A 12,024-nucleotide genomic window follows, 5' to 3' on the forward strand; every position below is an offset into this window, starting at 1 on the left:
TGCTGGAACAACTGCGTTTGACAGGTCGTCAACTGTATCTGATAACGGACATTCCGGTGATCGATCTTCCATTCCTTCTTTGCTCCACCCCGCGATCGTCCACCAGCATTCTTTCCCTATACCGCAAGAAGCGTCATACATTTGCAAACGAGAAGGCGACTCTGGACCCTAAAAATAGGAAAACGACAATAGTCATTGTACGACTACCGACCAAATCCTGCATCCTGCATACCCGGAGATATATCTGGAGGCCCGACCGGCTAGTCTGCAGCCAGCACTTCCCATCAACCACCTCCTCGACTATACCAGAATCATCCGCCTGTCATCACCATGAGTTTGGCGAGAGCTTTTACGAAGCGCAACAAGCGTCCCGAGGTTTCGGCCCCGATGCCGTACCGTGAAGCACACAAGTTCTCCGGCCCGATCAACCGAGACAAGATCTCGGCCCCAGTGGAACTGTTGTCGACAACGAATATGCTGGCCTACAATGCTCCCGACATTCACTCGGCAACCTCATCTTCCACCTCATCACTGCAATCACCGGATGACTCGGAGCTGTCTTTCACGCAACGCAGTTTTACCTCGCCGCTTACTACTCCCGATGAATCTCCAATTGAGCCCAATCCTCTGCCTTCGTATTTCCCCAAGCGATCTGCGACCATTACGAGTCACCCCCGCTCATCGACGTCGACAGCCTCGTCCACGGAGGCACCGTTAGTCCCCAAGCGGGCCCTCTCCCACACGAAACGGACCCATCAAGAGCTTGCCCGCCAGCGTTCCTTGTCGCGGCTATCTCCGCCTCCGTTGAACTCTTTGCGCAGCACCTCTAGCTCCCGTCCGGTGCATGATAGCTACAAGGCGGAACCCCATCCCTTCAGCAAAGAATTGGAGCAGGTGAACGAGGTTGTGGAGGAGTTTGGTGGTGCTCGTATACTAGACGATGAAGAGCTGATCCTGCGGGACAAGGGATTGATGAAATTTACCGCCGATGACTATCTCGTGGAGATCGAGGACCTCTACGGTAGCATCTTTGATGACTATCTGGGTTCGATAGGTTCTGGAGCTTGGCTATGAGCCAGGCTCCCTTTCACTTCTCTCTTTCTTTATAAACACTTATTGCTGAGGATTTTGCCTGGAGGGCTCTGGACTGGGACTGGATACTCCCTTCCCCTCATCAGGATTTGATTTGCACCATGACCCACTCATATTCACTCTTTAATGTCTTGTGATCTAATTAGTTGTTTGTTTTCTTTTGGGTTAGCTAGATACCACGGGAGGATCTTGATCTATCATCTCACCTTTTTTTTCTTTTGCTGATTGCTGCAATGTGATTCCAAGCTGTGGGGACCGAAGTATTCCTTTTTCTGAACGGGATATGTGATGGTCTGACATGTCTAACGAGTTCGTCGGATCTGTATTCTTCTGCCTTAGCGTCGTTATGAATGCGAAGACACTGCTGGGGCTGCTGTCAATAGTTCCAGCTCATAGAGCTGGTTCTATAGATCATTATTTCTACATCACATGCATATAGGTCGTCCTCTGGTCTTGAATAATCGTATGACCCGATCGGGTAAGGCTGTTGCGCGGTGGTCACGCGGTGGTCACGAGCTGGCAGCCTCAGGCTCCACAGCCGCCCCACACCCAAAAAATTTCACGTTGAGTTGGTTTCTCCGCTTCGTTTGCTTTCTTCTTAGTTCTTACTCCAGACGCGCTTCCCTTCAGCTGCTGGTCTGTTTCCTACTCACGCACTTGTGCATCGCAACAGTTTAGTGTGTGTGTGTGTGTTGGACGGTCCGATGAAGGTATCCCCCGCCTTCTTTGCTCCCAAGCGCGCTTGTCATCTGTAGCAACAGGAGGTGGATCTCTCCGACTCGCACTGGCCGTGTCGTGTGCTCTCTGCTTCGTGATCTGTTTTGATTCTTTAATCCCACTCCTTGCTTGCGACCCTGCGAGAGTGCAACTCATGATTGGAGTTGCGGTCCAGTCTCAAGCAATCCCCCGCCATTTCATTATAGAAGCGCCGATCCTGTCATGGGCGTCCTTGCCACCGCCTCCCGCACCGCAACGTTCGCACCACGCCCGACCAATCCTTCCAAGATGCTAGTTACATCATCACCTGTGTCCATTTTAAAAACGCCTAAGAGCACACCATCCTCGACCGGGATTAAACACAGGATGATCATGGGGGACGACTACAGTGATCTATCCCTGTCCCCGTCGTCCTCGTCCGACGTGGAAACCAGCCCAAGTCCCCGGAAGCGGACGCGGGTGAAGTTCGACGAAGAGGTCTTCATGGTACCATATCAAGAGGAGACACAACAAGAGCGGAAGCCAGAGAAGAGCGCAGCCGTCGTCCGCGAGGAGGTGCGCCGAGCCATCCAACGGCATGTGTCGGGCACCGACAGCGAGGCGTACGACCGCATCAAGGAGATATTTGCGGTGGACCCGCGGCGTCGGGATGAGGACAACATGTTTGCCTACGATGTACCTACACACACGTCCTTGAGACATCATCTCCTGGGTCTTTTGTCAAACGTTGCGTCCTTGGATCGCAGTTGCAACGGACTGGTCCATGCCGTGCTGAATAGCGTATGGCTGGGCCGGGACGAGTCGTACATCAAGTTGTATATACGCTTTCTCGGTAACCTTGCTGCCGCCCAGGGAAGCTATCTGGGGTCTGTGCTCCGAATGCTGGTCAATTATTTGGGAGAGCTCCCCAAGGACACGGGCAAGGTGCCTGGCTACCCGCATGTCCATGTGCCTGAGCTCTACGCCCGGGTGCACATGGCCCTGCGCCATGTGATGCAGTTGATTCCGTCTGGTAGTGGAACGCTGTCGCCCCTCCTGTCTGGACAATTTCCTTTTGCTTCCGACTCGGCCAAGGCCAACATTGCGTATACGCGGAACCTCATCCGAGTCATCAGCTATGCACCGGAGCTTCAAGGTGATATCCTTGCTGTGATTACGGAAAAGCTGGTCAAGATTGACGTCCATATTCAGGTGGACCTGGAGGACATCGAGGAGGAAGTGGGCGAGGATGTCCTGCAGGGTGTCTCTCCGGAATCGGTCATGATCGAGGAGGATGATTCCGAGGACGACGATGACAACGACTCCGTCCTAAGCGATGACTCGATAGATAGCGAATCCAAGAGGATCAAGATTGTTCGCGATAACATCCTCAAGCTGGATGGCATGATCGACACTATGTTCGAATACTATGCGCCTCCATTCACGTCGGGCTCCTTAGACGACAAGGAGAACGCCTTCGACCTCCTGCTGAGCCACTTCCAAAACATCATCCTCCCAACGTACCGCTCGCGTCATTCCCAGTTTCTCCTCTTCCACTTCTCTCAATCATCCCCTATCCTTGTGGACCGCTTCGCCGCGATGTGCACGGAGCTCATCTTCAACAAGGCGCAGCCGGCTATTATGCGCCAATCAGCCGCGGCCTACCTGGCCAGTTTCGTTGCTCGCGGTGCTCATATCTCTGGCGAGGTTGTCCGGGATGTGTTCGACCTGCTGGGCACGTATCTCAACAGCCTCCGTCTGGATTATGAGGCTACCTGCCGGGGCCCCGACCTTCGCCGCTACGGCCCATTCTATTCTACCGCTCAGGCACTGCTCTACATTTTCTGCTTCCGCTGGCGAGACCTGACCACCGCTGCGCTTGAGGGTGACACCCCCGAGCAAGTGGACGAGCTGGAGCCGGAGGACATCATATTCCCGCCCTCGGTCAAAGAAGTGCTTCACCAGGCCATCCACTCCAAGCTGAACCCTTTGAAGGTGTGCTCGCCTGCGATCGTGTCGCAGTTCGCGCGGATGTCGCAGCACTTCAACCTGATGTACGTGTTCAGCATCCTGGAGACCAACAAGCGACTGCGCATGTCCTCGTTCCGCAGCATCGGTGCTATGGCCGATCCGCGCTTCAGCCAAGTCGAACGCGAGATTCGCGCCGGTGATGATCTCGGGTATCAGCTTGACGCTTACTTCCCGTTTGATCCCTATCAGCTCCCTCGCAGTCGACGCTGGGTGGAAAGCGACTACGTCCACTGGCGCGGCATCCCGGGTCTCGACGGGGGTGATGACTCAGACAGCGATGCGGACGGGGACGAGTCCGATGAAGAACTCAGTGACGGGACTGAAACGGATGACGAATTTTGACGAGTCAAGACCGACAAAAAGTTACCAAAAAAGTGCTTCTCTGTTTCTCTCGTGCTATTGGCGAGCTCAATACCCAATCTGTTTGCAATTTCCCCATCTCCCTGCGTGCCGCAGGCCACATATTTCCCCGGGAAAAAAAAGTTCATCTTGAGGATCTCTAGCCACCATTTTGTTGTCTGTTTGCAAATTACTTAGCGAGGCGTATGGAGATTGACTGATTTGATTTCACAATATACATGCATGCATACATGCCTTTGTTGTCCCCTGTTTGATACCATACCACGCAGGTTGTTTCTGGTATGGGTTATTGTTCCGTTGGCTTCGCATGCAGATATTGTTCATAATGATGGATGATAAGTAGGATGGATCTGCGGGGTAGAGAATGGAACATTTCACTATATATACTATCTTATTATTAGGCTAGGTCCTAACAAGAAAAGTTCATAATCCCAGAGCCTTCTTGTATGATCTCATTACCAGTACTCACTGCTTTGATCGAGTAAGCGGAGGACATCTAGGAGAATAGAGGGCAAGGACCCTCTCACGATATGCATTCCAACTATAAGTCTGAACTACCAGATCTTTACATAGATTCAGGCTGCAAGTCTAAAACAAGTGTGGGGTATATAAATGTGTAGCAGAGTTCTTTATAAATTCTTTAAACCTTTTAAGAAGTGCTTGGCTAAGCCCTTTAAAAGCATTAAGCTACAAGAATTAGAGGGTTTAGTAGCTTTCTCTCGGTATTCGATTCTCTCCTTCCTACGTACCTAGGTCTACTCCTTCCACATAGGCAATACGAACCTTGATTTCCTTCTCCCCTTTCCGTTCACGCTGGATACATGAAAACTAGCTAGCTAGCTGGTTACACTGCTGCTGGTGTTACTTACTACTACCTACCGCTAATGCAATGGGTGTGCAGGTGGGGCACGTGGGTGTGCATGGACTTGTGTAATGATCATCGGCTAATATTTATGTGTTTTATAGATAGGAATCGAGATTAGAATGAAAACCAGGTTCGAAGAAAGAAAGATCGATCGCTTCGTGCATCTCTATCAATGATTGTCGTCTACTTTACATTAAAGATGTATGAGATGATAATAATGAAAACCGCTGTCAACGCCGATAGCCCGAGTTTACTGTGTCAGTGGGGGGCGGGGGGAATGTAGGGGGGAATTGTACAGACAAGGGATAAGAATATACAAGAAACAGTGTGTATCATCCATATCAGGAAGTAGAGACTTTCTGGTATTGGTGTTCACTGGGAGGGAGGGTGGGGAAAAGCGGGAGATCTACGCGTTGAAGATATGCTTCATGTCGGCGCACGCATCGCGGTATAGGATATCGACCTTGTCCTGGTCTCGGAACGGATTGGGCGATTTATCCCACGCATGGGGCTCCTTTTCGATCATCATGGCGCGCACATGTTTGTTGATGTTCTGCAGACGACGCACAAATACTTGGCCCTCCTTGAGAAGCATATCCCATTCACAGATATAGAAGAAGATATCGTGCGGAAGGGCGTCGGCGAGGACCTCATCCGTGGCGTGTACAGGTGACGCATAGGGTGAGACACGCTCCTCGCGCTCCGGCAGATAGGATTCGTCGAAGAGGTTGGTGAAGAAGGCTGGGAGGGTCTTACTGGGCATGAGACTCATGGCGCGCCGGTGGTCGCGCGACTCCTCAAAGTCGAGGATGGGGTACCAGCAGAATATGGAGACGATATTGAGATCGCTGGTCGAGGCAGCCGACACAAGCTCCTGGGTGGAGTCGTAGGGGCCCGAATAGCTGGGGGGACTGTTACGGTCGCGGTACCGGTCGCGCTGCTCATTGATAAGGGTGCGCAGGCGGAGGGGAACGGTGATGGCGAGGTTGCCGCCGGCGGAGAAGCCAGAGATGGAGATGCGGGAGACGTCTAGACCCAGATCGACAGCGTGAGCAGCCAGATACTGCAAAGCTCGGACGCCATCGTCGACGGCGGCGGGAAACGGGTGTTCCGGGGCGCGACGGTACCCGACGCTGACGACGACGGCGCCGACCTCCCCGAGCACACACTTCGCCCAGCGACTATCGTCGGTCGGGCAGCCTAGGGTGAAGCCTCCGCCATGGAAGTTGACCACCACGGGCAAACGACGACCCTCTTTGCGACTGGTGGTGTAGTCGGGTGGCGTGTAGAAGTACAGGTGGATTTGGCCGGAGTCGGCAGGGATGGATCGGACAAAGGACGGTCGCGGAGGTCGCGGAGGAGTGATGTCGTGAATGAACATGCCAATACGCATTAGGAAGCGCCAGAAAATGGCTTGGACAAAAAGCCACCAACGTGAGGACGCCATGATGAAGTGGCCATGCAGTGAGAGAGGAGTGTAGTGTAGAGAGAAAGAGCGAAGAGGAAGGGAGGGAAAGAGAGGCTCTCGGGAAGTCGGCAACAAATGAGACCGGTAGTATCAAGGGAGGGAAGAATCAATGAATGAATGGGCTGACAAGAGAAGAGAGGAACGATCAGTTGACTAGATAGATAGTGGGGATGCAGCTAATCTACTACTGTAGGATGGACGGATGGATGGAGTTGCTGGCACGGAAGTGACCTGCCGAGAAGCACAAGAAAGCCAAGCCGGGAGGGAATCCGTCGAAACAAATGGAGGAAACAGAGAAACAGAAGACAGACTCACAATGGTTATCGAGAACAAGGAGAATCCTGCTGGTTCTAGTAGTTCGGCCCAGTCTTGGACCACATCATCGTTACAACAGTGCTTCTCACTCAGTCTTCCAGCCCCTGTTCAAATTATGCCCCACTGGACCCTGCTTGAGGAATGCCGCGAAAAAGGCTTCTTTGCATCATCGGCCGCCATGACATCACCGCCCATGGATGGCACGGCGCCTTTATTTCCCTCGCTCGTATCCGTTCCTCTGCATCCTCGGTCTCGGTGCTTTGCTCGGCGCTTCCTTCACGTTCTGGCCTGTCCTCGGTTTGTCAGTCCCTGGTCAGCTCCCCAAACCTTGATAGCGTTAAACTCTTCAGTCCGGTCCCTATTTAAGCGCTGACCGTGCACCTCTCCCCTCTACCCTCTTCTTTCGCCCTCATCCTGCTTATCACTGTTTACCCCCCCCCCCCATTCACCGCCCCTCATCATGTCTATCAAGCGTGCTCTCTCCAAAATCAAGCCCTCCAGGACCTTCGATGATGACTCGAGCAATTCCGCCCCAAACTCGGCCACGTCCATGTCCCCCCGTCGCAGTATCCTCAGCGGGTTTCTGCGCGATCGCGACTATGTCTCTTCCTCGGATGACGTCTCGGATGACTCGTCCTCTCCGGGTACCATGAGCAAGAATCAGCAAAAGCGCATGGCGCGCAAACAGCGCAAGGAGCATTCCCGGCTCAGCGAAGAGCGCCACTCCGAGGACTCGGATGTGCGTCACAAGGAGGATGTCGCCAACGCCTCCCGCGAGGAGACTGCTGAGATGAAGGCTCGCTACGGTGAGTTGCCGCTTCTACAATCTCGTACACGGCCACGCGAGGCTCGCACGAAACTAGACGAGATCTCCGAGGCCTTGGTGGGCAAACAGGTCTGCTTCACGGCTCGTCTACATATCATCCGTCGCATGAGCTCTAAGCTGGTCTTCCTGGTCTTTCGCCAACAGCTATTTACCTTCCAGGGCGTCCTGCACGAGGAGCAGGGCGTCAAGTCAATTGCTATGATCCATTGGGCCGAACATCTGCGGTTGGGCTCCATTGTTCGTGTGCGGGGCACCATCCGGCAGCCTCAGGTGCCCGTCCTGGGTTGCACCATCCACGATGTCGAGGTCTCCATTGATGAGCTCCATCTGGTTGTGCGTCGCGAGGAGCCCGTTCCTTTTAGTATCTATGAAGCGGAGATCCAGACGCCTGAGGAGGAGCGCATCGAGGGCCGCCGCAGTCGCATCCCTGATCGTACCCGACTGATCAACCGTCTGCTCGATTTGCGCACCCCAACCTCCCAGTCCATCTTCCGCATCCAATCCGGTATCAGCAACCTCTTCCGGTTCGCCCTCGATGAGCAAGGTTTCATTGAGATCCATACGCCCAAGCTGCAAGGGTCCGCCACCGAGTCCGGTGCCAGTGTGTTCCACGTCCAGTACTTCGGTCGGGATGCTTTCCTAGCTCAGAGCCCTCAACTAGCCAAGCAGATGGCCATCGCCGCCGATTTCGGCCGGGTCTATGAAATCGGAGCCGTGTTCCGCGCGGAGAACTCCAACACCCACCGTCATTTGACCGAGTACACCGGGTTGGATATCGAGATGGCCATCGAGGAGCACTACCATGAAATGCTGGATGTGCTGGATACCGTCATCAAGTCTATCCTGGAAGGGGTTTATCGCCGCTACCGCCGCGAGGTGGATACTGTCAAGCATCAATTCCCCTCGGACGATGTCGTGTGGTTGGAGAAAACTCCCATCATCCGCTTCTCGGATGGCATCAAGATGCTGAACGACTCCGGCTGGCGGGACGAGGAAGGTAATCTGCTGCCTGATGATGAGGATCTTCACACCCGCGATGAGATCCGCCTGGGTGAGCTGGTCAAGGAGCAGTACGGAACCGACTACTACATTCTGGACAAGTTCCCCACCAGTGCACGCCCCTTCTACACCATGCCCGATCCCGATGACGACCGGTTCACCAACTCGTTCGATATCTTCGTTCGTGGACAGGAGATCGTCTCCGGTGGACAACGTATCCACGACCCTCATATGTTGGAGGAGAACATGCGCCGGGTAGGCATCAACCCAGAAACCATGGAGGAGTACATGGAGGGCTTCCGCTGGGGCGCGCCACCACATGCCGGTGCGGGTGTTGGCCTCGAGCGTCTGCTGATGCTGCTCCTTAAACTGGGCAACATCCGCTTGGCATCGCTCTTCCCTCGCGACCCCCGGAGCTTCCCAGCCAAGCCAGTGACCGCGCAGCTACGGCACCCCGAGTCATCCACCATTGAACCGCCGTGGGTGCGGGACAAGAAGGGCAACCTCGCGCAGGATGCCAGTCAGCTGCAGCCGCTCGAGCACCTGATTGCCAATTATGGTGATGCCACCTCCACCTCCTGGGGCGATGAGCGCTTCAAGATCTGGCGCGATATGGGCACGGGTGCCGCCATCTCCTATGTGCCTAGCAGCAGCAACTACGTGATCGTCCCGGGAAACCCCTTGTGTGATCCCCGCCAGTACCGCCAGGTGATCACACAGTTCCTGCAGTGGCTGCGGCGCGAGACCAAGTACAAGCCAGTCTGGCTTCTGTGTTCTGCCGAAGTGGAGACCATCCTGGGCGAGAGACTTGGCTGGCGGACGTTGTCCTGCATCGCGGAGGAGCGTGTGGACCCGGCCCGCAACATGGCGGCCTCGGATGGCGAGATCTCCCGCAAGATCCGGCATGCGGAAAGCGAGGGCGTCAAGCTCGTGAGCGTGAACAAGGGCGAAATGGTCTCCGACGAGATTCGTGAGAAGATTGACAAGCGCATCCAGGACTGGTTGAACAACCGCAAGGGCACCCAGGTGCACCTGTCGGAAATCCACCCCTGGCGCGACCCCGAGCACCGCTGGTACTTCTACGCCGTTGACAAGGAGGGCACCATCTGTGCCTTCGTTGCCCTGGTCACCCTCGCCCCCGTCCATGGCATGCAGATCAAGTACAGCTTTGACTTCCCAGGCTCGCCCAACGGCGTCATCGAGCACATCGTCACGCACGCGATCCAGACGGCCGCCGCCGCCGGCGTCAAGTCCTTCACCTTCGGGGCAGGTGCCATGTCGTCTCTGACACCCGGCCACAACCTGCGCGGCGCTCGGGTGAAGATGCTGCAGCATACCTATGACACGATGGCCAAGCAGTTCCACCTGGTGCGCAAGAGCGAGTTCCGGGCTAAGCTCGGAGCGCAGGACGACCCGCTCTACATTGCCTATCCGCCACACGGCCTGGGCACCAAGGGCATGCGAGCGGTGCTCCATTTCTTTGAAGATTAATCGCCACGGCTCTGCATAATGCATTACGGATTGAATGATGTAGGAACAAACGCGCTGTTTGTGCTCCGGAGAAGGTTGGATTCGCTAGATGTCTCGTTTTGGGATTGTTCGCATTAGATATTCCCCCTATTGTTTGGTTGAGGAGCGGTCTTTCTGGGGTTTATGTTTGTCTTTCTTGTTCGCATGTGCTCATACGAAGACGATAATAATAGACGCAGCGCCATGTAATGAAAGCCATGTGTATGTATGAAAAATTGCGCTATCTTAATTGTCCTTGAATCGAATTTGATGGAATATATTAATACATATGTGCCATGTCTATAAGTGATACCTTCCATAAATCATACATTACCCAATATCCTAGTATCGCATCACTGCATCTTCTTTTCCTCCCTATCTCCCTCCCCATCCCCATCTCTCTCCCCTTCCTTCTCCCCCTCAACAGCCATATCATCCACCACCCTCCCCAACTCCCCAACCACCCACTTTCCTACCAAAACCGCCACTCCGGCCACAATCACCCCATAACACGCTGTCGGCACCAACGACCTCGGAAACACATTCCCCAGAAACGGATCGAGAATTACATCCACCGCCACGGGCGGCACCGTCCGCATCAGTTCTGCATCCGTGGAGAAGTAATCCGCCGCGGCCCGGATCCTCAGGAACAGAACTGAATCGGAGATGGGTCCGTTGTCGAGAGGTTTCTCGGCGGTGTTGATATCAATATCGAGATCAGGGTTTGTGGTGGTGGTGGTAAGGCGCGAGGAGGAGTAATTCGTTAATGAGGAGAGGAGGGCGGGGTCGGAGAGGGTGTGTGTGAGCGTGTGAGTTGCGAGGGTGAAGGATGTTGGTTGCTGTGAGTGGGTGGCTAGTTAGATTGATTGCATTGGGAGATGGGGGAAGGGAGGGAACGTACAGTTGCTAGCCAGCAGAGACGCACTTCGTAGCGTCGGCCGGGGTGAAGGTTTTGGAGAAAGAACCAGGATTCAGTACCCGGGGAGGAGGAAGTTGGGAAGGAGGCGTTGAGGTAGGTGCGGAGGATGGGGTGCGAAGGGGAGAGACGTGCGAGGCCGAGGTCGTCGATTGGGGGGTGAGGGGTGGGGATTGTTATTGGGGGAGGGGCGAGGAAGATGGTTTTTTCGACGTTGGCGGTGGTGAAGGTTGTTAGGAGGAGGATGAGGAGGAGGTAAGGGAGGGAGGAGAGATGGAGGGGGCGGGGAAGAGGGAAAGGCATTGTTGGTTGTTGGGGTGGTTAGCGGTTGGGGGTTGTGTGAAAGGGCAGATGTCGGTTTTATATGGTCATTGTTCGATGTGGAAAGGTGGGGAATCTGGATGAAGTCTGGGAGATGTTAGAGAGGTTGATATCATGGGAGAGGTATGGGGATGGTAGGATTTACTTGGAGCTCGGTGCTGGAGATCTAGATCTGTGTCGGGGTTGAATGTTATTGCTGTCCGGTTTGGTAGGGGGTGGATATTGGGAGGGCAATAAAACCTATAAGTGCAAGAGGTGCTCGAGTGAAGAAGAGAAAGGATTATGCAGCAGGGGCCTCCCAATTGGCAAGCGGCGCATCTGAACCTGCTGGCGATCTGAGATCATCCGGATGTTGTTCGGGGATCTTTCGTCATGCCGTCACTCCCTGCACGTGACCCGGACCCGAGGCGGCCATCTCGCTGACTCAGCTATTGACCGCCAGGTGGTCGCCGGGGGGCAACAGCCAATCAGCGCCCAGCCAGCCTAACGCGACCCAACGGACGGATCAACTACGGCGGCTGCGTTGGGTTGACAGCGCATGAAAGACCACAACAAATCGAGTCGACCGATTCTTGACCTGCTCCTCCATTGTCACTAACCACCAGTTCCCCAGGGTTCGTGTCCTC

At 54.5% G+C, this 12,024-nt stretch overlaps 6 protein-coding genes across 6 annotated transcripts; 4 read left to right on the forward strand and 2 right to left on the reverse strand.

The window, feature by feature from the left end:
• Window positions 1-236: 236 nt before the first annotated feature.
• On the forward strand, window positions 237-1,298 carry BO94DRAFT_213011 (uncharacterized protein). Its single transcript, XM_025606168.1, has one exon. It carries the CDS (start codon window positions 331-333, stop codon window positions 1,072-1,074), a length of 744 nt encoding a protein of 247 aa, XP_025471653.1. The 5' UTR covers window positions 237-330; the 3' UTR covers window positions 1,075-1,298.
• Window positions 1,299-1,700: 402 nt separating this feature from the next.
• On the forward strand, window positions 1,701-4,557 carry BO94DRAFT_530788 (rDNA-binding RNA polymerase I transcriptional factor). Its single transcript, XM_025610751.1, has one exon. The coding sequence runs from the start codon at window positions 2,032-2,034 to the stop codon at window positions 4,159-4,161; it is 2,130 nt and encodes a 709-aa protein (XP_025471654.1). The 5' UTR covers window positions 1,701-2,031; the 3' UTR covers window positions 4,162-4,557.
• An 893-nt stretch (window positions 4,558-5,450) lies between these two features.
• Window positions 5,451-6,491, reverse strand: BO94DRAFT_581243 (lipase; the record flags this gene model as incomplete). The annotated part of the gene is made up of 1 exon (XM_025615390.1): window positions 5,451-6,491. The coding sequence occupies one exon, from the start codon at window positions 6,489-6,491 to the stop codon at window positions 5,451-5,453; it is 1,041 nt and encodes a 346-aa protein (XP_025471655.1).
• A 112-nt stretch (window positions 6,492-6,603) lies between these two features.
• Window positions 6,604-7,254, forward strand: BO94DRAFT_213048 (uncharacterized protein). Its single transcript, XM_025606169.1, has one exon. It carries the CDS (start codon window positions 6,715-6,717, stop codon window positions 7,198-7,200), a length of 486 nt encoding a protein of 161 aa, XP_025471656.1. The 5' UTR covers window positions 6,604-6,714; the 3' UTR covers window positions 7,201-7,254.
• Window positions 7,255-7,284: 30 nt separating this feature from the next.
• erdS (aspartyl-tRNA synthetase, cytoplasmic) lies at window positions 7,285-10,380 on the forward strand (the record flags this gene model as incomplete). Its single annotated transcript, XM_025610752.1, has 1 exon — window positions 7,285-10,380. The coding sequence occupies one exon, from the start codon at window positions 7,288-7,290 to the stop codon at window positions 10,141-10,143; it is 2,856 nt and encodes a 951-aa protein (XP_025471657.1). The 3' UTR covers window positions 10,144-10,380.
• A 188-nt stretch (window positions 10,381-10,568) lies between these two features.
• On the reverse strand, window positions 10,569-11,723 carry BO94DRAFT_483185 (uncharacterized protein; the record flags this gene model as incomplete). Its single annotated transcript, XM_025608913.1, has 3 exons — window positions 11,544-11,723; window positions 11,063-11,485; window positions 10,569-11,000 (listed from the first exon to the last, which is right to left on the reverse strand). Coding segments are annotated over exons 2-3 (750 nt in total), but the record flags the coding sequence as incomplete, so codon positions are not given.
• Window positions 11,724-12,024: the final 301 nt, after the last annotated feature.

The sequence above is a fragment of the Aspergillus sclerotioniger genome, assembly GCF_003184525.1.
Source record: "Aspergillus sclerotioniger CBS 115572 chromosome Unknown BO94scaffold_3, whole genome shotgun sequence".
Classification (NCBI taxonomy): Eukaryota; Fungi; Ascomycota; class Eurotiomycetes; order Eurotiales; family Aspergillaceae; genus Aspergillus; species Aspergillus sclerotioniger.

What these genes read in the sequence shown, in the direction of transcription:
- BO94DRAFT_530788 (XM_025610751.1), top strand. Translation starts at nt 2,032, where the DNA reads ATGGGCGTCCTTGCCACCGCCTCCCGCACCGCAACGTTCGCACCACGC.
- BO94DRAFT_213011 (XM_025606168.1), top strand. Translation starts at nt 331, where the DNA reads ATGAGTTTGGCGAGAGCTTTTACGAAGCGCAACAAGCGTCCCGAGGTT.
- BO94DRAFT_213048 (XM_025606169.1), top strand. Translation starts at nt 6,715, where the DNA reads ATGGATGGAGTTGCTGGCACGGAAGTGACCTGCCGAGAAGCACAAGAA.